The sequence below is a fragment of the Puma concolor genome, chromosome A3 (genome assembly GCF_028749965.1).
Source record: "Puma concolor isolate L17-30 chromosome A3, mPumCon1.1.hap2, whole genome shotgun sequence".
Taxonomy (NCBI): domain Eukaryota; kingdom Metazoa; phylum Chordata; class Mammalia; order Carnivora; family Felidae; genus Puma; species Puma concolor.
The window spans coordinates 55,337,531-55,363,555 of record NC_141669.1 but is presented as its reverse complement, the minus strand read 5'-3'; the positions used below and the strand labels follow the sequence as shown (position 1 = coordinate 55,363,555).

At 41.6% G+C, this 26,025-nt stretch overlaps 1 protein-coding gene and 1 long non-coding RNA gene across 4 annotated transcripts in view; one reads left to right on the top strand and one right to left on the bottom strand.

Moving 5' to 3' along the window:
* The window catches only part of LOC147582459 (uncharacterized), a 22,513-nt gene extending 4,102 nt beyond the window's left edge, over window positions 1–18,411 (bottom strand). The window contains exons 1-2 of one of the 2 annotated variants that reach the window (XR_015249143.1): window positions 18,340–18,411; window positions 8,228–8,409 (exon numbers count right to left, since the gene is read on the bottom strand). This is a non-coding gene — a long non-coding RNA (uncharacterized LOC147582459). The remainder of the gene's footprint in view (window positions 1–8,227; window positions 8,410–18,339) is intronic. The other variant, XR_015249144.1, reaches the window with a different exon arrangement.
* PLEK (pleckstrin) lies at window positions 890–26,025 on the top strand. 2 transcript variants are annotated; one of them, XM_086700969.1, is made up of 10 exons: window positions 892–1,049; window positions 8,521–8,777; window positions 10,960–11,115; window positions 11,369–11,550; window positions 13,160–13,251; window positions 16,410–16,594; window positions 18,358–18,462; window positions 22,928–23,011; window positions 23,685–23,754; window positions 25,387–26,025. In XM_086700969.1, the coding sequence occupies exons 2-10, from the start codon at window positions 8,691–8,693 to the stop codon at window positions 25,521–25,523; spliced, it is 1,098 nt and encodes a 365-aa protein (XP_086557095.1). In that variant the 5' UTR covers window positions 892–1,049; window positions 8,521–8,690; the 3' UTR covers window positions 25,524–26,025. The 2 variants fall into 2 exon arrangements, with proteins under 2 accessions (XP_025788318.1, XP_086557095.1); XM_025932533.2 differs by lacking the exon at window positions 8,521–8,777 and having other exon boundaries at window positions 890–1,049.

Here is a 26,025-nt window from a genome sequence, read left to right as displayed (position 1 = left end):
GCAATCCTTGGCATTCCCTGCCTTGTAGATGAATCACTGCCTCTGCTGTCACATGGCTGTCTTCTCTCTGCGTGTCTCACTCTTCTTATAAGAACATTAGTCATATTGGATCAAGGGTCCACCTACTCCAGATTGCTTCATCTCACCTCATTACATCTATGTCCAAATAAGGTCACATTCTAAGGCACTATGGGTTAGGACATCTTTTGGGGCAACACAATTCAACCCATAACATGAATGGTAATACAAATTGTTCAAAAAGGGATTCTGTGGCCAAATAAGCTTGGGAAACACAGGATTGAATATCATTACAGTAGGACTCTCTGCTGTAGTACTTTGGGAGGGTCTTTAATTTATTCATCTGAAGGGGAGTCATAAAGCTGGGACTATCATGGACGATTTCTCATACGTTTGCTTGTGGACTTCCTTTGACATGCCTACTGTGGATTAGTGTTCTGCGTGACACCCAGTTCTCAGACCAGATGGGAGGCAGCAGACTTAGTGAGATCCCTCCCTACTTTTCTGGTTCCACCTCTTAACCTGCTGTGTGACCTTGAGACAACCACTTTCTTCTCTGAGCCTGAGTTTCCTTATATGTAAGAAAAGGACAATAATATCATTTCCCCCAGGGGTTTCTTATAAGAACTAAACAAAATGAGGTTTTCTTGTTCATCTACCTCTTCCTTTCACCAATTTTTTTTCTCTTTAGAAGAATGGTTTTGTTTATGGTAACAAAAATTTACCTGGGGTAAATATTCAACCCAACTGCACTTTTAGTAAGTCTTCGATGTTAGCAAAGAATGGGTTATTTCTCTCTGCAGTTCCTCATTCTGGTCTTCCACCCCAGTGAGAGGAAGAGGATGTGATCATGCGATCGCCAGCAGATGGGAAATTGTGAAAGGGACCTCGCTCTAGAAAAGCAGCCCACAACTGCCTCAGCTCTCAGAAGAGGCTGAGCTTCTAACGACACTTGTCTGAGAGTGGATTCGGCTGTTTGTCCATCCGACATGGAGCCAAAGCGGATCAGGGAAGGCTACCTTGTGAAGAGGGTAAGCAGAAGTTCCATGTACAAGGGTATCCCTGAAAATAGCATTGGGGATGATCGGTGTCCAGCTTTGGACTCTCCATCCCCAGTCACTTTAGGAACGGTTTATGCTGAACCTATTGGGCTGACATAGGAGAGCATCACAGCCTGTAGACCGTTGCAAGGGAAGCCAGCACATGTTCCACGGCGTTCTGTTTCTTAAAGGTGAACTAATCTAGCTCAGGCATCAGCAGTTTGATCTTGTTTGTTCCAGTTTGCAGGATATGGGAGGTGGGGGCCTAAGCAAAACCTAAATAATGACTTAGAGCATTTTTTTTTTCATGAGCCACATGTGTATATTATGCTAGAAGACTCACCCTCTTCTCCTATGCAGGTTACTCAGAGACTATTCCTTTGTAACTTAAATCCTCCTCCTCCTCCTCCTCCTATTTATTTATTTACTTGTTTTTGGAGGAGAGGACAAAAGAAAAGGATTAAAGAGAAATGATATAATGACACAGTAATTGTTGCTTATTTCTTGGGCCATCTTCTTAGAATTGGTGCATAAAAAACCTTATCTTTTTTCTGAAATTGGGCTCAAATCTCTTCATTCATCATTCTGAATGTACTGCTAAGGTAGCAGGAAGTGATTTTAAAGATTAGGAAATAGGGACAAGTTTAATAAAAAATACTTAGTCTCTCTGGTATGGCATCGAGAGGTTGAATTTTGTTAGCACTGTTTTTCTCCTAATGTTGGGTGTATGTCGTGTCATTGTGTGAATTCACACACAGGGTGGGCTGGTATCCTGTGGGCAACACCTACGTGAACAAATGCTCTCACAATGACCCAAGCAAGCTCAGTGTGTCAGAAGTGAACTGAATTAAGTACATTCTTTCAGAAGCCCAGCTCGTTAATCGAATGAGCACCTAAAGTGACTCTGTTTTAGGTCCTTCATTGGTTTAACATTTTAGCCTAAAATGTTCTACCTCGGAGGGGGTTAAGCAGCATGCATTGCTGCCTGATTCTGTTTTGATTTAAAGCTAGAAGGGACTTCAGGTCACCTGGCTTCAATACCCCATTTCCAGAAGAGGAGACTGAGACCTGGAAGCCGGGTGACTACCCAAGGTCACATGGCTAAGACAGAGGTTGACACCAGAAACCCACTCTCTGACTTGGGTTTCTGACTCATTGTGCTGAACTCTGTCCAGTACACCAAGATTTTCCTAGAGTAAGTGTAACTTGAAATACGGTTTGTAATGCATTTGTGACAGTGAGAGTTATAAGTGGCTTCTGGAGAATAAAGGAGTCCACAGCTGATAGGCTCTTTAGCTAGCAGAACATCTCTAGCTACTTTGAAACATCCTCAGAAAAGACACACATTGACACACAGAGGTGTATGTGGATTCTTTGCAATAGGTGCCAACATTCTCTTGGAGAACCAGTAATAATGTGGACATTTCTATCCTGGTTGCTGGGGCTAGTATTCAGACAAGAGCAAGTGAATGGAAACATTTTGCAATGAAAATTGCTGTTATTAAGTTTGTATGTTCACATTTTAAACTCCACAAATTACAAAAAATACAGAAGACTAAATTTCTAATAAGCGAGGCTGCTCCACTAGAAAATGGGGATGAAGGAGGTTTGTCAAGCTTACAGATTTATAGTAATAAATAGTTTTTAGTCAGTGAGAGTAATGCTCTCAGATTATTGCCTATAAAAGCCAATCTAGAAAATGTCCCTAGAAAAAAGCATAGTCAAAATTCATATAGATATTTTCACAATTTCCATCTTCCACAATTTTCATGTCTACAATTTATATCTTCCATAATTTTTGCATTTTTCTCCGGGACCTTTTGAACAGTATTTGTGGTAAGATTCATTTATTTGTCATTTTAAAGACATGCTTGGTTCAGAAATGTTCCCTTTGTTGGCTGCAGAACTACACCTGAAGCCAGAATTTCCTATAAATGTTTTTAGACGTTAAATTTCTTCCAGTTACCTCACACATTTGGATTAAAAACTATATGTCAGGAACTTAGCACATAGTAGGTGCTATGTGTATGTGACCATGATTATTAATATCAGTATTGATATACACTTCAGTAAATAAAGGTCCTTTTCTAGATGCTAATGGGGATATGTACTGGTGCCTGGGTTGGTTGCCAAGTTAATAGTGAAGAAAGGACAATGGAAATCTTTCTCTGACAAGGCTGTTAGATGTCTTGACTATGGTTATTGATACCAAAGCACGACAAGCAATAACATATGAAGTCTCTCCATTTACTCCAGTTTAAGATATGTGGGTAGTAACAAAGAATATCTTTTTCCCTATGTCTTGTTTTGTGAAATAACTTTATTGGAGATAAGAAATTCGGGGTGGCAAAATACAACATTAGAAATGGTGGTTCAAGAATTTTGTTAAGTCCGAAATCTTGGGGTCAACAGTCAATGGCAATGACTATGAAATGTTCCTGAGTGGAGCCCAGTGCAGGGCTTGAACTCACGACCCTGAGATCAAAACCTGAGCTGAGATCAAAAGTTGGACATTTAACCAACTGAAACACCCAGGCGCACCCCTGCTGTTCTTTTGTGCAAGATAACTGCTCACATTTTACAATTCAGGTTTCCTCCTTTAACTCCTGCCTCAGTTCTTTATCATAGAAATGATAGTTATGTGAAGGAAGGAAAATACATGGTTCTGGCACTTTGCAATCTTTTCATTCTAAATAAGACCTAGATTTGCTTGTCTCAGAGTCTTGCCACTTTTGATTTTAAGGAAAAAAAAAAGAGCACGTGGAGCTGACCATATAGCAGCCAGCCACCCTACGAACATGATCTCATTCAATCCCAACCACCCTCTGAGATAGTATCATTATCCCCATTTTACAGATGAAAAAACCAAGGCTCAGAGAGAATAAGTGACTTGCCCACAGTCAAACAGCTGGTAAGAGGAATACCTGGGATTCAAATCCAGGCTTGTGTAACTGCAAAACCCAACATCTCATTGATCCCATGTAACAGTCTGAAGGCAGGCTTACCCAAGCCAGCAAAAGGGAGGTTAGACGAATTTGCCAGAGCTACAGTGGGGCCTGGACAAACTGTACTGTGGGCAAGATTGGGTTTAGTAACCTCAACCTTCCTTTCTCTCTGATTAGGGGTTAATTCCAGCCAATAAACCTAAATGTCATTGGGTGTCCTTGAAAACATACTACTGATTTGGATATGTTTATAATCAATCATAGCTTTAAAAAAAGAGAGAGGAGAGATTTCCATGCAATGAATAACCTAGACTCCACTAAGTCATGTCCCAAATCAACCTCATTCCTAGAGGTTAATGGAGCAAACCACGCTGTCGACAGATCGACAATCAACTAGCAGACACTTCATGCAGCATGGCAGATCCCAAGAATGGCTTCGGGATGGGGTGGCCTGTGAGGCTGGGCGAAAGTGCAGGTATCAGAGCGGTGGGAAAGAGAAGGACGAGGGTGTTTGGGCAGGAAAGAAAAAGGCTGCAGAAAGCTGTGGTGGAAAGGTGAAAGACTCGGGTGCAAGAGAGAGCAGAAGGGTCAGGAGTCCCAGCCCAGGCATCCTTTTGTACAGCTACCTTGTCTTCTGGACACGCTACTGTGAAATAACTCCCAACAATTTTCATTTGTTGACTCATCTCCATCATAACAGCTAACACTTGTGCTCACTGTGCAGCAAAGACAGATGTAAGCACCAGATGTACTAATGCATGTAATCTTTATAACAACACTACAAAGTGGGCACAGCGATTATCCTTTCCTTTCAGATGAGGAAACTGAGGTACAAGAGAGGCAGAGGGCCTTGCCCAAGGTCACGCAGCTATTATGTGGCAGAGCTGTTCTGAAGTCAGCAGTGTGGCCTCAGTGTCATGAAGAGCCATGCCTAACTATGTTTCTTGTAGCCCGCCTGTGCTCATTTTGCAGTGATGTTCTTCTCCAAAGCACTGTTGCTGGGATGGGTGGCGCCCAGGATAACTTTATACCAGAACAATTTCACAGTATTGTCTACAAACTGTGAAATCTGTCTATGTGGTTACCATTTTTTGAGCACCTACTACAAGCTAGCCGCTGTGCTAAGCCCTTTAAGTATATTATCTCATTTAATCTTTGCAACATGTCCGTTTTACAGATGAGGAGGCTAATGTCTAAGTAAGTTGGCTAAAGCCACACATTCTGGGAGAGGTGAGGTTGAGATTTGAACCCAAATCCTTAGGACTCAAGAAATCACTTTGTTGAGCACTTGGTGCCATTTCTATTTTGCTCACCCGATATGTTTTTATTGAGAAATTGTCCAACGTGGAAGGGTTTACTTATATAAAAAATATACTACTGAATAGTTTCCTTGCCTTCAAAGAATTTACATAGGTACAAAATGAAGGTTTATCTGGGATGTTATACAAGTGATTTCATGGATTAGTTTGGAAAACTAGATGATACAATTTATGATGTACCAGAAATGAGGACTTAATTTAATACAACAGCAACTTAAAATAACATGTCCCATGAGTGTGGGAGAATAGACGACACCTACTCACTCACAGTTCTGCTTTAGTTAGATACTCAGTTTTGCTCAAAACGTAATTTCCTTTGAATTCCAGCCACACGTCAACGTATGAAAAGAGAAGTGTGAGAGAAAGGAGAAGTTAAACGAGATGTTTGCACTCTGTGGGAGGTGTTTAGGAAGGGTTCTAAACACCAAATTCAGATTGCCCCAACCCTCAGCGATGAGTTGTGGCAATCTTCAGTGAAGCTACACAAAACAAAGTATGCCCCAGTTTGCGCACTGGTCATACTGAACTGGAGCTGTCGTTCAAGGTCACTCTCTTGCCTGGGTAGACTGGGAACAGTTTGACAGCAGAGACTGCCTCCTGGTCAGTTTTATACCCCAACACTCAGGACAGTGTCTGAAACACAGGAGCTGTTTTATCATGATTTGTTGAATGAACATGTCTCAAAAAGAAAGAAATTTCCTGGAAAAAGACATGTGGAAACTGAGAAATCAGGGCTCCGTATCATAGTAACTTTTGAAGTATTAGAAAAAATTTTCAATGGAGTATTCCTTTTTAGATGGTCATGTTAAATGTTTTTTTTTTTTTTTAAACTTTTTTTTTTTTTTTTCAACGTTTATTTATTTTTGGGACAGAGAGAGACAGAGCATGAACGGGGGAGGGGCAGAGAGAGAGGGAGACACAGAATTGGAAACAGGCTCCAGGCTCCGAGCCATCAGCCCAGAGCCTGACGCGGGGCTCGAACTCACGGACCGCGAGATCGTGACCTGGCTGAAGTCGGACGCTTAACCGACTGCGCCACCCAGGCGCCCCTAAATGTTTTTAAGATGTATTTATTTTTGGCTTGTAGGTAAGACCCAAGGTTTGGTAGGGCATCTGTAAACAGAAGACATAAGGGACAGAAGGGACACCAGGGTTTTTTGTTTTTGTTTTTGTTTTTGTTTTGGAATAGATGTGTAGAATCTGAGGGTTGAAAGGAATACTTAAAAAAGTATTTCATTGAACTTTCCCGTCTGTGGCTTGCATTCCTTTCACTAAACCACTAACAAGTATGCTGTAGTACTGCTTGTGACGGGAAACTCACTAATTAAAATTTCTCCCTGAAGGTATGCAGCAAACCATTTTTTTCTGAAACCTCCACCTACTGGGCCTCCAAACAGTCTACGATAATGTTTCACACCTTTCAGGACAGTCCTCATCTGCTCTGCCTGTCCCCTTTTGGGCTAAAACCTAGCATTTCCTCCAACAATTCCCCAAGAGAGAGATGCCAACAGGCCCCGATCATCTACAGCTTTAAGGTTTCCTGAACTCAAGGTCATTCTCCAGGTGCACCTATAAGCACAGAATTACAGGCAATAGGTAGTATTTACTGGGTGTTTACTGTGTTCTAGATCTTGCCCTAAGCAATTTACATGGAGTATTTTATAAAAACACAATAACACTAAGAAATAGATAGTAGCATTATCGCCATTAGCCAGATGTAGAAAATGAGGTTTAAAAACTTGTTCCAGGTTATATTACTAGAATGTGGCAGAGCCAGGATTTGAGCCTGGGCTATTCAGCTCCAGATCCATTGTCACCTACTGGTTATGCTCCATTTAAAGTTAGAGTATTACTTTCATCACTTTAGATCTTGTGCTTCTATTTATACAGCCTGCAATGACTTGAGTTTTTTTGGCAGCCTACATCAAACTGCTGACTCACAGAGCTCCTTTTTTTTTTTTTCCACATGCCTGTTTCCCCAAAATCTTCCCCAATACATTTTATACATCTTTAAAAAAAGTTACTAATAACAAGATTATATCTTTTTCAATTTTAATTTGTGTTTCTCTGAATTCTGTTGAAGCAGTACGTTTTTATGTTTATTCACCCCAGGCTTTTCTTCTTTTGAGAATTGCCTGTTTATATTGTTTGCCCATTTAAAAAAATTGGGAGGGTTTGTATATTTCTTATTGACTATAAAGGGCTTAAAAATATATTAAAAATATTAACCTTTAATTATATTATAATATATTATAAATAGCCATGCATTTATGTTTGCTTTTCAGTTGTTGCAGGGTTTTTTTTTTTTTTAATGTACAGAAGTTTAATTTTTTATATGGCCAAATGTCTTGTCTTTTAAGATTTCTTCTTTTGGTGTCATGCATTGTCAGACTCTTGTGCGCTAAACTATACCAGTCCCATGATAATGAGCAGTTGTCCACTGGGAAATTTTAAATCTGACTCAGCATCTGAAACCAGCCCATTGTGATATGAAAGTTTAGGTTTTGGCCTATAATGGGAGAAAACTGACGTATGCCATATATATGTATGAAATCATAAAACGTATCTATTATACATCTATAAAATCATGATGTAATATGGTTTAGATGTTTTATGATTATTCATATATAACTATGATTGTGTAATATACATTATATTATATATTTATGATATATATTTATATATATATATTTGAGCTTATATATATGGCTAGCTAAGTAGCCTAAGCATTTTGATTTAGAGTCTAGAACTACAGTTATGCAAGAACCCAAAGGAAGATGGCATCTGAGGGAAAATGGAAAGAGCATAAAATTGAGAATTAGGAGACCTGGATTTAGTCCCAATTCTGCATTAACTGGTCAGGTGTAGTAGGCCCAGTCATTTAACTGGGCCTCAACATTCTTACCTGTATGATGAGCGCGTTGGTAGATGACTCTGACTGCCTCTCTGGCCTGGACGTTCCTATGATCACACTTCCAGGTGTGCTATTGAATGAGCACCAAGGTGCCTGGGGACAGAAGGAGTAAATGCAGGCGTGGCTGAAGAGAGATGCTGTCAGTGTAGTCCGGTGAGAAGCTGCAGTAATAGCTGAGAGGAGACAGATCACACACAATTTCATCACCCTCACCTAATTAATTGCTGCCAAGCCTGGAAGAGAGTTTCCACTTTTACAATGTTCAGATTTCTTTTGTTTCACAGAATATTGGCCTCCTCACTGTGCATAACGAGCCCGAATCCCAGATGACACATTCTCCTCTGAGGAAGTTGACAGAGTCCCTAAGGCTACATTTGAATTAGGAAAGCCCAAATTCATTTTGAACAGTTGGCTCTGGAGTACCTTTATTTTAATTCTCTACAGAAGGAATGCAATGCTGGCTGACCTCTCCCAGTTTATCCCAATTCCAAGGCCAAAAGCCCTGAAAGACTGGCCATTATTAGTCTTTGAGAGACCTGAGGTAGGATATAAAGTTTTGTACTTGAAAGGCATTTTCTCCTTAATCTAGCCCAGCTTCTTACTCCTAGCTCTGTGAATATATCTTTGATTACTTTTAGTTATTTTACTTTTTTATTAAATAGACTTCCCATATTTCTCTAAAAGTATATCCCAAATTAAAAACATTTTTTTTAATTTTTTTTTTTTGAGAGATACAGAGCATGAGCATGGGAGGGGCAGAGAGACAGGGAGACAGAATCTGAAGGGGGCTCCAGGCTCTGAGCTGTCAGCACAGAGCCTGACACACGGGCTCGAACTCAAGAACTGTGAGATCATGACCTGAGCCCAAGTTGGACACTTAACCGGCTAAGCCACCCAGGCGCCCCCCAAATTTTAATATATATTAGTGTCATGGGTTGTTCATTTATTTATTAAGTTTTCTCAATTTTTGCAAAATTTTGAACCCACAGAGAAATAGGAAAAATAGTAGGATTACCCATATGTTCTTTACCTAGATTTATCAACTGTTAACACGAGGGTGCTTTTGCTCTCTCTTCCCTGCTTCTGTATCTCTGTATAAATACAGACACATATTTTTATACTGAGATACTTGTGAATAAGTTGCAGACATCATGCTACTTCACACCTAAATACTTCAACATTTATCTTCTAAGAATTAGGACATTCTCCATAGTTTTCCATTATTAGATGCACCATTTTGCACTCCTGCCAGTCATGTATGGGAGTTCCAGTTACCATCCTTTCCAAATCTTGCCCTTCTCAATCTTTTTAATTTTAGATACACTCATGGGTGTGCAGAGGTATCTCATTTGCTTTTCACCTGCATTTCCCTAGTAAAAAATGATTTTGAGCACCTTTTCAGAGGCTTTTTGGATATCCTCTTTAATAAAATGCCTCTTTTAGTCCTTTGCCAATTAAAAAAAAAACAGGTCATTTGTATTTTTTTACTGATTTATAGGAGGGGCTTTTTATAATGTGAATATGAGTTTCTCTTAAATAGATGTAAAACGGATAGGCATTTGATTGACATTATTTCATGTATCGGCACAGTGTCTGGCATTGCCCATTTTTTAAAAAGAGAAATAATCTAGTGTCAGTATGGACAGTTATTCTGCCTGTGCAGAAGAGAGATAGTGTGTTCTAATAAAAAAAAATTTTTTTTTCAGTAACTAAAACAAAGGAAACACATGAACAAGCAAAATGATAGTCCCACAAGTATTTATCTTCATTGTATAAATAGTCTTCCTTTTGGGCAACTGGACCTTTATATAGAAGCTGTTAGTATTTTAAGATAAGCAGCAGGATCTGCTGGGAACTGGATGATAATTCTATTTTGTGGTGGTCATGACAAGGTGACACCATGGGTTCAAAGATGAGTGGCAAAGAACCTCTTCCTTTTCCAAAGTCCTCCCAAAATATGGACAAGAAAGAGAGACTTTCTTGATGTAGTCAGAATGGTTAATTTATTGCTACAACGGTGGTTGGCATTAACCCTAATATTTTAAATAAGGATTTTCCTAAGGCCAAATTGACGTGGGTAGTCTCACTGTATTATAGATGATTTTGCAAGTGATTTTCATACAACTTATCTATGCTCATACACAAGGCTGCTCTCTGAGTTTCTTCTTGATGTTCATATTCAGATAAAATCTGATTAGACCAAAGGATGGCAGTAACCGCAGCTAGCCAATACCATTTATGGCCTCCATGCCCATAGTCAAAACAGCTATTGGATTATGGTACCTTTCCAGTGAGTCTGGCCTCAGGCATCAGTTACTATTCAGTCTGAATTGATACTTGAGATAGAATCTATTTGCAGTCCCTAAGTGTAATGAACACAGTGGGCAGAGTTGGGAGCAGAAAATAAGGCTTTCTGTGGCTGAAATGCACAAGAAGGGGGTTAGAGAGCCATACCATATTCTCTTGGTAATGGGCCATGTGAAGCTTAAGGCCTGCCTATGGAGGTATATACATTTTATCTTCAAAAAATTTTTTTTAAAGTTTTCAGTGGAATGGCAGTCCCCTTCTCCCCTGAAGGCTGCTTTGCTACCAGCCTGGTCGTGTGACCAACGTGCATCACCTGAATCCACACTGGCCAAAACTAGGCTATTTACCAAGCTGTGCACCATCTATAGAATCATTTTAGAAGACATTGTGGCACAGCTCTTTTTGTTTCATTACAGGGAAGTGTGTTCAACACCTGGAAACCCATGTGGGTTGTATTGTTAGAAGATGGAATTGAATTCTATAAGAAGAAAAGTGACAACAGCCCCAAAGGAATGATCCCCCTGAAAGGAAGCACACTGACTAGTCCTTGTCAAGACTTTGGCAAAAGGATGGTGAGTCAACATTCCTAGCCACGATGAACACCTTGTAACACCTTGCTCTGACATTTGAGCCTGTGTGTAGCCTACAATGTGAATGGTGCTCCCTGGGTCTGTTCTTCTTACCAACACCCATACTCAGCCCTAGGCATTTGGGTTTCTGTTGGCCAAGCACTTCCAGAATGGGGTTGACTCAACTACTGTGCTTCTAAGGGAACTCAGACCTTTGAAAGGAATCACTCCTAATGGGATGTGTTTTGATTTTTAGTTTGTGTTTAAGATCACTACGACCAAACAGCAGGACCACTTCTTCCAGGCAGCCTTCCTGGAGGAGAGAGATGCTTGGGTTCGAGACATGAAGAAGGCCATTAAATGCATTGAAGGAGGTCAGAAGTTTGCAAGGAAATCTACCAGGAGGTCCATTCGACTGCCAGAAACCGTTGACTTAGGGTGATTTTCTTTGCTTCACTCTACCCTCGTGCCCCCTCGCTATGGAAATCTCACAACAGATCCTGCTCCACGGCTTGCTTTGGAGGCTGTATCCACTCCTCCAAGTTGATGCTGGCACTTGGTGTACTGAGATGTTTACATGAGTCTGAAGGAGTGATCATAGATTCTCCAAGGCCTAGCAGCTGAGGAGAGGAGCCTAATGCAGTATAAATTCCCTCATTTTGTGCAACCTTGGTGGAAAGAGAGACAGAGAGATAGAGAGATAGAGACAGAGAGAGAATGCATAATAGCATTTTTGAAGTAGCTATAATAAGTTAGTCTTGAAACAAAGGTTCAGGATCTCTAGATAGGCAGGAAAAGGCAAGTAAGGTTTCAAGTTCAAGTTCATGCATTTACAAAGCCAGCAAGAGCCAGCCAGGGTGAACAGCCATCCTGGGCAGAAGTCATTGGTGCCCTGACTTGGTTTAAATGGACTTTTCTGTTGGCTGGTTTGGACTTGCAGGCGAGAGTTGTTACCTAAAGGTTTTTAGAGGCTCACAGGTAAACTCTGCCTCTGACAGGGGTTGGGAACAGGGTTTCTTCCTTCCTGAATGTTTCACATCTCCTACCACAAGAGCCTCTTTCCCTAGGAGTCTCTTCACTTCTTGCTAGTTTTGCTTTTGTGTTGGACATACGCTGAAATGGGAGCCCTGCCAGGAAGAATTCCATGTTGGTTGCTTAACATGTCCAACAAGGATTCTGTTTACAAGATGGCGAGGGTTTCTGGGAGGGGACTGAAGAAACCCCTTATGCAAGCCCACCACAGGACTTGGCATATCACAGGGATCTAATAAAATTTGCGCTTTGAGCTTGGTGAGAATGAGCACCTTCTCTCACCAATAAAGCTTTTGGTAAAGACCCAAGAGGCAGTGCCTAGTCCAGCTGTAGTTGCTGGGAGGGGTTGTCAAGTGACCATGTTTCCAGCCACAGCTGTCAGTGCTATGTGGGGATGATGTTTGTGCTCCATGGAACCACAGGATACACAAAAACGGTCTTCTGTTTGTTGTCTGCAATTTCTCTGATAAGGCCATCTTTGGTTTATTACTTCAAGGCCAAAAATGAGAATTTGCCATCTCTCATAATTTTTAGAATAAGAGATAAGCTTAGCACAAATTTTCTTTCTTGGAGGCAAATATCTACAACAGATGGTCTCTTGAAGGACACTTAAAGAAGTAAGACATGAGGATTGAGGGCAATTAAAGATCTAGAATGTGTATGAACAATTGGCCCCAAGAACCTCTCCTCTTGGCACCTAACTGGGGCAACTCTATTTCAGGCGCTAAGAGTTATATCGCCAAAGAGCTCAAAGAGCTTAATGTCTCTTAATGTAAGAGACATTAAATACCTTCCCAGCACATTTTGCTGAATGCTGTATAGGCCACAGAGTTAAACAAATATGAACCCAGCCCTTTAACTACTTTTGATCCAGTGGAGAGACCAGGCTCAGGGGCCACCTGAGGAGGGGGGAAACTTGTGATCATGGCAGGCCTTTCCAAGGTGGTGACTTCCAGAGAGGACTTGCCATTCTGAAAGACTCCCCACTCATCCATCTGTTTTCATGTCTGCACAGTGCCTTGTATCTGTCCATGAAAGACACTGAAAAAGGAATAAAAGAGCTGAATCTAGAGAAGGACAAGAAGATTTTTAATCACTGCTTCACAGGTAAAAGGCATGGCAGGTCTGAAATAGGGCAGCTGGGGAAGGCAACATGTAGTTCTCGCTCAGCCTTATGTGTGGGAGGGTGTATGAAGCATGGTGGGTGAATGGGGTCATAGAACTCAGGCTGGCGAACATGAGAATTGAATGTCCCCAGGGTGGAAGCAGAAGGAAAGGCAGAAAAGAACTATGCTGTTCAAGTTAAAGTTTTGGAAGTTCCAGCTAATCAGTCAAAGGATCTCTCCACCCCTAACCCAAAATAAATGGCATTATGTTGAAACAGACACAGAGTTGAATAAGTTGATAAACAGGAATCAAGGTATACAATGTAAGATTTAAGTGACAATACTAGAGATGTGTGAGGCTGCACAGGATCCAGCATTAAGTGTCACAAATTTAGGTGGATGACATAGAGGTTAAAAACATATTCTTTGGAGCCAGACTGCCTTAGTTAACATCCTAGCTCGGCCACTTACTTGCTATAAAACCTTAGGCCAATAACTTAGCCTCTCTGTGCTTCACATTCCTTGTCTATAAAATGGCGATAATCAGAGTGCACATACTTTATAGGCTCTCTGTAATATGTTTAGAACAGTGCCTGGTATACAGTAAATATTATGTGGTGTGAGCTCTCAGGGTGGTTTTTATAATTAAGAAGTCACCTGTCTGAACAGACAATTCTGAGTCCAGAAAAGAGAAAGAACTCAGGGGGCTGTTGAGACTCATAGAAGTGAGGCTTAAATTTTACTCAAAGAGTTGGGTGGCATTTCATTAAGTATGGCGAGGACAAAGTTATGAGGCAGAGATATACAGAATATGCATCCAGAAGAAGAAAATGACCAGCCTAGCAGGGCTGATGGTTCATTAAGGGGCTAAATGGGACACGCAGTTGGGAATAGGTTGTCAGAAGCTGAGCATGCTTTATTTATGGTGACAGAAAAGATCAAGAGAGAAAATCTCTGAGAAGATACAACCGATGTAGAATCTGAGGGGATATCCAATCAATAGATACTTCACAAAAACCATTCAGGACAAAGTCAGGAAGTGTGATCTGCAGTAGCAAGGTAGTGTCCCGTAGGAATCAGCCTCAGAGAGTTAAGGTTGTAGCCTGTTAACATTAGAAAAGTCAGGGCTGAGGGGCGCCTGGGTGGCGCAGTCGGTTAAGCGTCCGACTTCAGCCAGGTCATGATCTCGCGGTCCGTGAGTTTGAGCCCCGCGTCAGGCCCTGGGCTGATGGCTCGGAGCCTGGAGCCTGTTTCCGATTCTGTGTCTCCCTCTCTCTCTGCCCCTCCCCCGTTCATGCTCTGTCTCTCTCTGTCCCAAAAATAAATTAAAAACGTTGAAAAAAAAATTAAAAAAAAAAAAGAAAAGTCAGGGCTGAAATTTGGAATCAAGATACCAAGCCATGGGCGGTAGTAAGGGAAGCTGACAAGAGGAAAGCAGGGCCTTAACTCTAGCAGGATTGATGCCACTAAGACAGAGCCTCTAGCAAAGGAGACAAGGAAGAGGTTCTGAAATAGGTCTGGGGGCAAGGTCCAGGCCATACCTGTTTCCTGTGTATGTGTTACTGAGTCCCAGAGTACAGGGCTAGAACTTCGTAAGTCCTCCCCACTGAAGGTCAGTATTATTTCTAGAAATTCAGGTAGATCAAGTTTTTCTGTGGGAGTCAGGTGGTCTCAGTGGAGAAACAAGACTATGGCAGAGACTGGGACTCAGGCACTGCTGAAAAGTGATGGAGGACCTTGAATGTTGGACAAAAGGAAGACTGAACTTGTCTTTCAAGCTTCAGCATGCCCGGCTAAGTACATATGGACTCCAGGGTTAGAACACTTGAGTGAAGGGTCATTGCTGGTGTAACTCAGGCCTAAGGTCACTTAAATTCTCCAAGTCTCAATGTTCTTATTGTTAAATGAGGTCTGTAATTACTCCCCTAGCACTTTCATAGGGTCACTATGAGGTTTAAAAGCAGAAATGCAGTATTAATTAGTTTATCCTTCTACAAAATAAAAGTGGGCAAAAGTGTCTCATATATGATATTCATGGAAGGCTCACTAACCAATGTTTCAAAGGTAGTATATCCTATTGCTCTTGCTTTGATGACCGGGAACCTATTGCCTGTTACGTTGGCTCCCTGGTTGTCTACATTTATACAGAATATGTCATTTTTCATGTAAAGCTTCAAAGTTGTAGCCTGCTAATAATCCAAATGATGGGTCAATTCCCTTTTATCTTCTTTAAAACAATTTTTTTAATGTTTATTTTTTTGAGAGAGAGAGAAGGACATAGTGCAAGTGGGGGAGAGGCAGACACCGAATATGAAGCAGATTCCAGGCTCTGAGCTGTCAGCACAGAGCCTGATGCTGGACTTGAGCTCACCAACTGTGAGAGCATGACCTGAGCCAAAGTCAGATGCTCAATTGACTGAGCCACCCAGGTGCCCCTTCATTGCCAGATTTCTTAGTATGCCATCTAAGCTTTCCCACTCACCCTGTGTCTTCCTCACTCTCTCTTGTGTTCTTTCACCTTCTTTCCACCAACTTTGCCCTCTGCCCCCAAAAGGGGCTGCTTCGTGCCTGTGGGCCTCTGTTCCCATGCTGCTGCTTTATCAGCCTGTGCAGGTTCCTCTCAGCCCTGTTTTATGTGCTTGGCAAACATTTTACTCATGTTTTAAGCCTGAGCCCCATGCCACTTCCCTTATGAATCTTTTCCCAACAGCGTAGACCAGCCCCCTGCCCTACCCACCCGCTTCCACACCTTCCTGCAGATTTGACCTAGTAGCTCCACTGAACTGCATTGATCCATAGCAGAATGCTTGTTACAATCCTTAAGTACATCCCATCTCTCCCTTTTAGATTCCCTGAGGGGGAATCCCTAATACCCATCAAGGCACTTAGCACCTAGTAGACGCTCAATAAGTGTCAATTCATTAGTGGAGTAAATGAGTGAGTTTGTAAAACCTATTTCTCTGATGTATGGATTGCTCCTTAAGGAGCATGTAGAAGTATTTATCCTGCTGATTTCATTTTTCCTTCTTGGAATAACAGGGAAGATGAGACAAGTGAGACACTTGGGTGCTCTGGAGCTCTTCAGGGGTGACTATCAGTGGCTTGTTCTTTGGTAACTTGGTAGGGAGTGTTAACCTTCCCTCTGATGGTCCCATCCAGGCAACTGTGTCATCGACTGGCTGGTTTCCAATAAGTCTGTTCGGAATCGCCAGGAAGGCCTCATGATTGCCTCCTCGCTGCTCAATGAAGGGTACCTGCAGCCTGCTGGAGAACTGTCCAAGAATGCAGTGGATGGAACTGCTGAAAATCCTTTCCTGGACAACCCTGATGCCTTCTACTACTTTGTAAGTGAGAAATGCTACCCCTTTACTCTTCCTGTGATGAGGGCTGCCCTGCGCAGATTCTAGGTTGGTTTTAGTTCATACCCACGTGTGCAAAAGAAAGGGCCCAGCCCTGTAGAGACTTGTTCACCTCTGCAATGCCTGCTATATCCACTTTAAAGAAAAATATTGTTTACTTGAATAGTTTCCTTTAAAGTGACTTTTAAAACTTTATTCTTTTTTTTAATTTGAGAGAAAGAGAGAGAACACTGAAGGGGAGAGGGGCAGAGGGAGAGAGAGACAGAGAGAGACAGAAAGACAGAGAGAATCTTAAGCAGGCTCCATGCTCAGCACAGAGTCCGACATGGGGCTCAGTCTCACGAACTGTGAAATCATGACCTGAGCTGAAATCAAGAGTTGGATGCTCAACTGACTGAGACACCCAGGCACCCAAAACTTTATTCTTATTCTAAGCAATAATTAATTTATAAAAATCTATTAGGTCCTAGTACATTCCAGGCACTCTCCTAGACAGAAGAGATACAGTGGTGAAAAAAAAAAATAATGGGCAAAAACTGCGGCCCTCAGGGAGCTTCCTTTTTAGAGGGAGATCTGTAAAATCACAATGTGCTGGTTGTATTTTTCTAAATATATATATTTTTTATTTTTTTAAATGTTTATTTGTTTTTGAGAGAGAGAGAGACAGAGTGCAAGCAGGGGGAGGGCAGAAAGAGAGGGAGACACAGAATCCGAAGCAGGCTCCAGGCTCTGAGCTATCAGCACAGAGCCCGACGTGGAGCTCAACCATGAGATCATGACCTGAGCTGAAGTCGGATGCTTAACTGACTGAGTCACCCAGGCACCCCTCCAATACGCTACTCTTAACACAAAATGTGTTCATCCACGTCCCCTCCCCCAACCATCTTGTTTACCTCCATGTATGCTTACCACAGATTGGGAAATACTATATTGCACAATATGGACCTAAACTTGGGCCAAATAAGAAAAACAGCGACAGTGGATTTCTAGGGGGATTTTGGCAGTTTTGTTTCAATTTGGGGTCAGGGCATAAAAGGTAGGAAGCTATTTAAGAGAACTATCTTCTTACAAAAATGAAGTGAGTATCCCCAAGAGAGTTTCATTTCACTTTGGGGGAAGTTCCACTGTCAGTATTTTCTTCTTTCTAGACCTTTGATCTGGTTGTTTATAGCCATTTAAATGTGAGATTCTAAAAATACCCACCAGAGTGGCTCTTCTTCCTTTGTATGGTTCATTACTTGCTTACAGCTGAGCAAGGCCCAGTTTGCTCTTGACCTTAGAACATGAAGCTGGACACATCATGTTCTCAGTCTTCTCAAAGTGGAAGGGGCTGAGTGGTAAAGGTCATAATGGAGATTGTGTTATGCAGTGTCTTATAAATTAGCTAACTCTACTTTCAAGGATATGGCCATGAGGTGCCAAGAGAAGGAAGGCTTTGAAGGAAGAAATGTGCTGAGCTAGACTTAGAATACAGTTTGCAGAACCCAAGAGGATGAAAGGATATTGACAAAATCACTCTTGAGTGGAGCATCTAGAAACAAGAAACAAGCATCTAGAGACAAGAAACAGGAAGAGGGGAAATGAGCTAACCAAGGACAACTTTTAAAGTTTAGGTCAGGATATGAACCACAGTAGGAAGGAGAAAAGGAAACCACCCCAGTGGCTGGAGGGGAAAGGGAGGGGAGAAGGTACAAGTAGCCATATGCCTAAGACTGGTAAAACAAACTTACTGCTTGGTTTCCCAACAGCCAGACAGCGGGTTCTTCTGTGAAGAGAATTCCAGTGATGACGATGTGATTCTGAAAGAAGAATTCAGAGGGGTCGTTATCAAGCAAGGATGTTTACTGAAACAGGTGAGTGGTCACCACTATTCTCTTCAGTCTTTTCCCCTTTACCAGTTTCTTTTAATTTCTAAATTAACCAAATAGTATTTGGTTTGTTTGGCCAATACTCAACTAGAAAATGAGCCCTGCAGAGTGAAAGACAAAAAGCTAAGTAGATGATCAAAGTGACTTTAGGACAGGAGGACTGAGGCAGGTAGAGTAGAAGATGCACCTTGAAATGGGGAAACTCTTCTTTTTTTTTTTTTTAAGTTTATTTGTGTATTTTAAGAGAGAGAGAGGGTGTAAATAGGGGAGGGAGGGAGAGAGAGAGAGAGAGAGAGAGAGAGAGAGAGAGAATCCCAAGTAGGCTCCTCACTGTCAGTGCAGAGCCCACGAACTGTGAGATCATGACCAGAGCCGAAATCAAGAGTCAGACACTTAACCGACTGAGCCAGGCGCCTGGGGAAACTCTTCTTTTATGAATATCATGGGGAAAAGAGATGTTTCAAAAAAAAAATAATAATGACCTTTTCATTAGTTGGAAGAAATCAATTGTCTAAAAGGTGCCATCCAAAAGACAGAGATGTTTCACAGTAAAAGTACTTCCACTCGCCTATCCCTCCTTCTTGCAAAGTGACCAGGAAACAGGAATAGGCCACACTCAGAAGAGGAACATTACATACCATTGAAAGCAAGGAAGTCATATTCTAGACCGTGGGTAGGTCATGGGGAGACCAAATCCAGGACATGCCTGAAGCCAACTCTGCAGGAGCTGCAGCAGACAAATGTCAGATCCAGTCAGATGGCATGCACTCAGTCCTGGGGGAGGGGGGGGGTCATATGCAGTCACCAGGTCTCCACAGTCACAGGCCACTGTCAGTCTGGGAAGCAATGGCAGGGGTGAACCGGAGAGCTCTAGTTAGTTACCAGGTGCTAAGGCACAGAATGCCAAGAGGTAAGGGAATATAAGGGCTGGGGCTAAGTGAGGAAGCCTGGGACAACACCTGGTAGAGGAAAAAGCAACAGGAAGACATGAGAATATTCGGGGTGAAAAAAATTGATACTAGCATATGGTATCATAGAAACCAAAGCTGCTTCATAAGGTCGAGGTTTTAACTTCCTTGCTGTGCTGTGATCTGTCTTAAAGGCACTGCTTAGTATATAACTGTGGGACTGAGATTTGATTTACGTCATGAGAGGACCTTGAACTTCTGAGGTGAAGAGGGAAGAACCAAAGTTGACCATATACTCACATTTAAAAAGAAGAAATTTGAACTAGTTGAGATTAGGTATAGATATATACCTAGTACTAGGGAAGGGGAGCATTAGTGTGAAACACTTACTTTAACATTAGGTTTTGAGAGAACAGGGTCCCAAAAGATAATTCTGCAAGGATTTAAAAAGAATTCACAGACTATTCTAATAACTTTATGACAGGGTGACCACTGACTAGATCAAAGGGGAAGTATAGGAGCAGGGCCAGCCTTCTATAGAGAAGGCTCTGGCAGTTGTCTGTGGCGAGAGTTTGCCTATTGCAAGCTTCCTCTAGTTCTGCCAAACATCCTCATATTCCTGGTCAAAAATTTGGCTGAGGGTAATGGTTATCTGAATGTGTGTTGAAGATAATGGGGACTTGAAGTAGGCTTACTTCTGTATTTTTCCTCACCTTCCTTTAATTGGCTTTTGATAAGTGCAATTTAGTTTTAGCTGGCCCAACTGGTGTACATTTTAGTCCTCCAGGGATCTGTTAAAATTGCACCCCAGGCCAATTAAACCCGGGTCTCTGGATTTTAAAGCTCTGCAAGTGATTTTGGTGTGTGGCCAAGGCTGAGAACCACAGAGCCAGCCTTTTTCTTCAAAGCTAACTTATCCTACTATCAAAATACCACTATAATATAGTAACCCCTCTTAGCCTCCTTTTACTATGAAGAAAACAACAATCTATGTGCATTCAGAGATTTTGTTTTTTTTTACAATATTCTTTCCTCTAATTTTTGGCAGGAGTGAGAGGGAAAAGAATCCTCTTCTATTTTGATTGATGGCCCCCTTTAATGTTTCCAATCTCTTAGCTCAGTGGTTTATAACCCTGGTTCATATCACAATCACCTGAAGGAATTAAAAAAATTTCTCCAAGTGTCACAAAGCTAAACCACTCTGTGTCTGCTGCTAGGAGTTAGCAGGGTTAATGTGTGTAGAAGGCTTATCATGAAAAAGGGCACCTGTGTCCCACACCTCACAGGCGGGATGTAGCTGTGTTCAACTGGAGGCCAGTCCTTCCCCCCCCCACCCAATTCTTCCCACTTCTCCCATCCCAGAGAAAATACTTCTACTTGGGGGATGTAGTAAATTTGAGGATAAATGATAGTGAATTATATTTAATATAATCCCTTTTTAAATAGTTCCTTCTGTTATGACAATGAACAAAATATCTGGTTTCAAAACTATGTATAGATTTTTTGATAAGGAGGGACACTATATCATATGTTTTTCTCATATCTTCTGCAGAGCTCAGCATTCTTCTTGGTCTATAATAGATAATAAACATTTGTAGAGAGAATTAAATTGAATATAAGTGGCTGGCAGACCAGCAACAATTCTTAGAAACCCCGGGCATGCACACATTCCTTAAAATCCCCCAGGAAATACTCATTTACATGAAGGATGGCCAGAGACCCACTTACTAACATTAAGCTTTTCAGTGAGTCACATTGTGATGTCAATGAGAGCTTAAAGGCAATAGGTAGTTGACCAGGGTTGGCTGATTTCACCTCTTCCTATTATCTTCCCCTTCCACTGATTCACAAGAACTTGTTATTCACCCAGTAATTGCATGAGAGATCATGAAATGTGTGTTCACAGGTCAGGAAGAAATGGTGTAAGGCAAAAGCTTTAGCATCTTATTACCTAAGGCAAAGAACAAGAATTCGTAAAAAGAATTTTAGAAATTGATACAGAAGCCATTCTAGATATGACATAACAGATAGAAATATTGTCTGTTCTCCCATATGACTCTATAGGATTCCTGGCTCCATCCTTCAAGCAAGTAAAAGCCTCTTTGGAGATGAGCTCCTTGGCCAATATAACTTAGACTCATTCTTGAAAGCTCCCTTTAAACTCCTTAGACTTGACATCATGAAGGAGACACTGTTTGCTAAAATCATAAATGTTTCACTTTTTTTCTATAGGAGCACAGTAAAAAGTATTGGAAAATTTGTATATGTGCTTGTCAATATATGGTGCTTTAGAATTAAATGATACGCTTCACATTGGCACGACAGAAACTGTATATCGTCTAATCTAATATACACTTTTTTTTTTCTTCTGGAGATATTTAAGTCATTTGAATTTTCTGGAGGAAATAATGAAATTAGGTTTACCACGACATTAAAAAAAATTATTATAAGCTGATTGAAGAAACTGTATAATTCAAGGAAATTACAAGCAGATATATGGCAGCTTCCAGGGTGAGATTTTATGTATCAGGCATAGGGCTGGGCTTTGGAGGAACAAAGGTCAACAAAACATAAATCCTGCCCTACAGACCCACAGTCTGGATGGTGTCATTCTTTGGGAAAGCCCAGTTCCTATGTGTTTTCATCATGTCTGTCACAGTGACTATTCCTTCCCGCTTCCATTGCTGCTACCTGATGTTAGTTCCTAATAATTCTGTGCTTAGATTGTTGCAATAATTTCCTAATGAGCTTCTTTTTACCTTAGTATCTTCTCCCTGGCTTATCTTTAACCTAGCCAGCTGGTCCATCCTACATGTGGTCGCCATATTAATCTTCCTAAAATGTGATTGTAATCTTTTCACCTCTGACTCAGAAGCCATCAGCAACAACCCCCACCTTTTAAGTCTCTTTCCACTTTCCCAAACATGTCTCATGAACCCTGCATTCTAGCCAGACTGGTCTTATTCATTAATGTCTGCATATGCCTTGTGTATTCCCATTGCTGCTTTTTTGTTGTCAAGTCTTTCCACCCACCTCTTTCCCATCCGTCTCCTGTGTGCCCTCTGTGGTTAAGTGCAGAGGCTCTCTTTGACATCCCAAACCTACAGTGACATATCCCACATTTAATTCCCTTGAAATCTGTTATCTATACCAATTACTTGATTTGGACATTTGCTGTTTTATATTTCCACATAGACTATAAACTCTAGCTCTAAAGAGTAGAGCTATGTCTTAACCTCTTTATATCCTCCATGTTACCTAACAACCATGTAGGTACATTGTATAAAATATTGTCTTATGTAATACTAAACCTGGAAGGCAGTCTTAGAAATAATTAATCCATAATTTCATAACATCCAAACTATTCACTGGCCGTAGTGCTATCTCCCTGACAAAGACCTGGGTTGGGACCTCGTTTTCCTGAAGTTGGTATTTCATCTTTTTCTTTTTTCAGTTCAACAAAGCTTACTATGTAGATACTATATGTACAGAGTGATGCTAAGAACTCACCATGCCTCTTTTTATGTTGATCTTGGATAAAGGGGCACAGGAGGAAAAACTGGAAAGTGAGGAAGTTCATTCTGAGAGAAGACCCTGCCTACCTGCACTACTATGACCCTGCTGGGGTGAGATCCTGTGGTCAACACATCTATTGCACTCAGACCTCCACTGCATCTGCTATCTGGGCTTTCCATTCTCCTTTCTGCTCTGTTTATATCCCCATTTCCTCTTTACCCTCCCACTTCTTTTTCTCCTGCTCTCCTCTACCTTTTCCTCTCCCCTCTTAACTGCAAAGATCTGCAGTCTTAGGCTTTGAGGCCAGCACAAGCTCAGGGATGAAAGAAAATATCACTATATTGTTATTCATTTGTTTTTGTTTGCCCTGATCTGATACTTTCAGAGGGACTCAACCGGTCCAATTCATTGCTCTTGGTTTAATATGAAAAACAGTGATAATTCCTCCTCTGGGCCAATTTGGATGAGAGCACTGTTTCAGTCCAGCCATTTGGGCTGTTGTTTATTCAGAAGAGGGCCTTTTCCTTAATAAAAGGAGTCAACTCTAAACCGTAAAGACAAACCCATCTGGGTTGGGTCCTCAGACCCTGCTTACAGTGCAGGGCTTACTGACCCTGCTTACAGTGCAGGAAGGGGTTTTCTTTAGTCTCCTTCTACTCTTACCCATTTGGGGTGCCCTAATCTACACCAGAGTGAGTCTGTACGGCTTTTGTACCAACAGGATAAGGTATGTTCATGCATTGTACATTGGAAACATAACATGAGGGCTCCTCTCTTCTCTAGGGGGAAGATCCCCTGGGAGCAATTCACTTGAGAGGCTGTGTAGTGACTTCAGTGGAGAGCAACCCAGATGGTAAGAATGAATTTTTGTTTGAGAGAGGTTATTCAGGCTTCCTTTCCACACCTGGGCATCCTGAGCCAACAACAATCAATAACTGACTTAATCAATCAGGCTAAGCATGAATGGATTTCTGTCTGGAAACCTGGGAGAAAACAAGAGTTATTTTCTCCCAGATGCTGCCCTGTCTCTCTGGGCCTTGGAGAGGAGGAGTGGCTTTGTGGATGACTTGAGCAAATCCTTGAGCAATGCTGAGAAAAATCTTCCCCTTGGAACTGGCTTGGATGGAGAGACTTGTTACCTCCTGATGCTTGTAATTGAGCTGTGGCATTCCTTAAAGGGGGACCTTTTACATATCCAGACCAGGAAATCTCCCACAGCAAAAGGAACATTTGTGCAGTGAGACAGTGCAGTGAGTGGAAAGTGCACTTGACTTGCAGTTATGTCTGTGCTAGTCGGTTAGTGGCATGGTCTAGGGTGAACCACCTAATGAATCTGGGCCTTAGTTCCTCCTCTGGAGTGAGGGGTTGCACCAGTGACCTCTGGGTCCTAGATCACAAGTCTATGATGTGGTGAATGGAATAGCCATGCTGGTGTTGACTGACTTCACAGATGTAGAAATGAGGGGTATCACTGGGGAGATGTGGTTTAGACATCCCAACCCTGGTTTTGCCATGTCATTTTGGGTTTATGATGTTATAAAGGCTGATGGGAAAACACTATAGCTGCAAAAGCTTAGATTTTTGACTACTCCTGTATCTGCTCATTGTCTTCTTCTTATGGAATTACGATTTTTCATTTGAGGTGGATGTTTTATTTTTTTTATTTTTTATTTTTTTCAACGTTTATTTATTTTTGGGACAGAGAGAGAGACAGAGCATGAACGGGGGAGGGGCAGAGAGAGAGGGAGACACAGAATCGGAAACAGGCTCCAGGCTCTGAGCCATCAGCCCAGAGCCCGACGCGGGGCTCGAACTCACGGACCGCGAGATCGTGACCTGGCTGAAGTCGGACGCTTAACCGACTGCACCACCCAGGCGCCCCGAGGTGGATGTTTTAAGTCTTGTCGCGCTATTGGCCAGTTAACTGCCTTTCGATCTTTCAACAGACTCTAACTTAGCCCCTGATAAAAACAAGTTCAAGCTTGTATTTTTTACCGGAAGTGGGTCTGGATTTTTGTTTTTATTTTTAATTTTAATATATTAGGGTCACTCCTTGGCTTATATTATGAGCACAGGAAAAGTACTCATTGGGCTCTCGTAGAGGTACTCATTCATTGGTATGCAAAAGTAGGAAATTTAGTTTGCTCATAAACTGTAAAAGAAACTGTAAACTGTCGAGTATTTTACTTATTTCTTAAACACACACTCATACCACACACATACTATGTACCTATCTATATACATACCATATCTATCTAGCTATCTATATATATAATTAGTATACTGTAGTATAGTATATATACATACTCTATGTATGTATGATTATACAATAAAGATATATGATCATACAATGATGATAAGTTTGAAAGCCACAGATTTAATTTTCTTAGAATACTAAAAAAATAAAAATTTCATTCCTTGCAAAAGGAGGGTGACTGGGCAGCGTCTCTGCATGTGCTTTGTCGCTCACTTTCTTTTTCACCAGGCAGGAAAAGCGAAGAAGAAAACCTCTTTGAGATCATCACAGCTGATGAAGTTCATTATTTCTTGCAAGCGGCCACTGCCAAGGAGCGCACCGAGTGGATCAAAGCCATCCAGGTGGCCTCTCGGACTGGGAAGTGAGGATGTTTCTGCAGCCCATCATCACTCTCCAAAGGGAACCCCGTGGATAAGCTTGGCCTAGGACCTGTCCACTTCTGGCAACAGACTGATGATAAAGGACTCAGGGCTGGGAAATTTTTGTCTGCAGTGGCTCTGAATAGAACTAACCACATGCCACGTCCTGTTCACTTGCACCAATCGCATTGCTTTCTGAAACCTCTCTGTGTCCCACCACGCAGATATAATAAGCTGTGTGGCATGGCTTCCCTGCTTAATCTCTCCAGGCCTGAGCTTAAAAACCAAAAGCCCTGTGATTCTAATACCCATGGAAGTGAAGTGTGTCTAGTTGTCCGGTAAAAGGACACTTGTCTAGTGTCTAGAGGTAAAAGGCTATCTTTTCTCCAATTCTTTAGTAAGCTGTCTTTTTAGAACATGCACAGTTTTTCTATATTCAGTGTTAAAAGTATTTATTGATATGGAGTCAACTTTATGTTTTGAAACAAACATGACCATGTTTAACATC

Bases quoted from the DNA above. Each gene is read 5' to 3' on its own strand.
- PLEK (XM_086700969.1), top strand. From the start codon at position 8,691: ATGCTGGCTGACCTCTCCCAGTTTATCCCAATTCCAAGGCCAAAAGCC. The intron at 11,551-13,159 runs GTGATTTTCTTT...ATGTCTGCACAG, and splicing joins CCAGAAACCGTTGACTTAGG to TGCCTTGTATCTGTCCATGA. The intron at 18,463-22,927 runs GTGAGTGGTCAC...TCTTGGATAAAG, and splicing joins AAGGATGTTTACTGAAACAG to GGGCACAGGAGGAAAAACTG.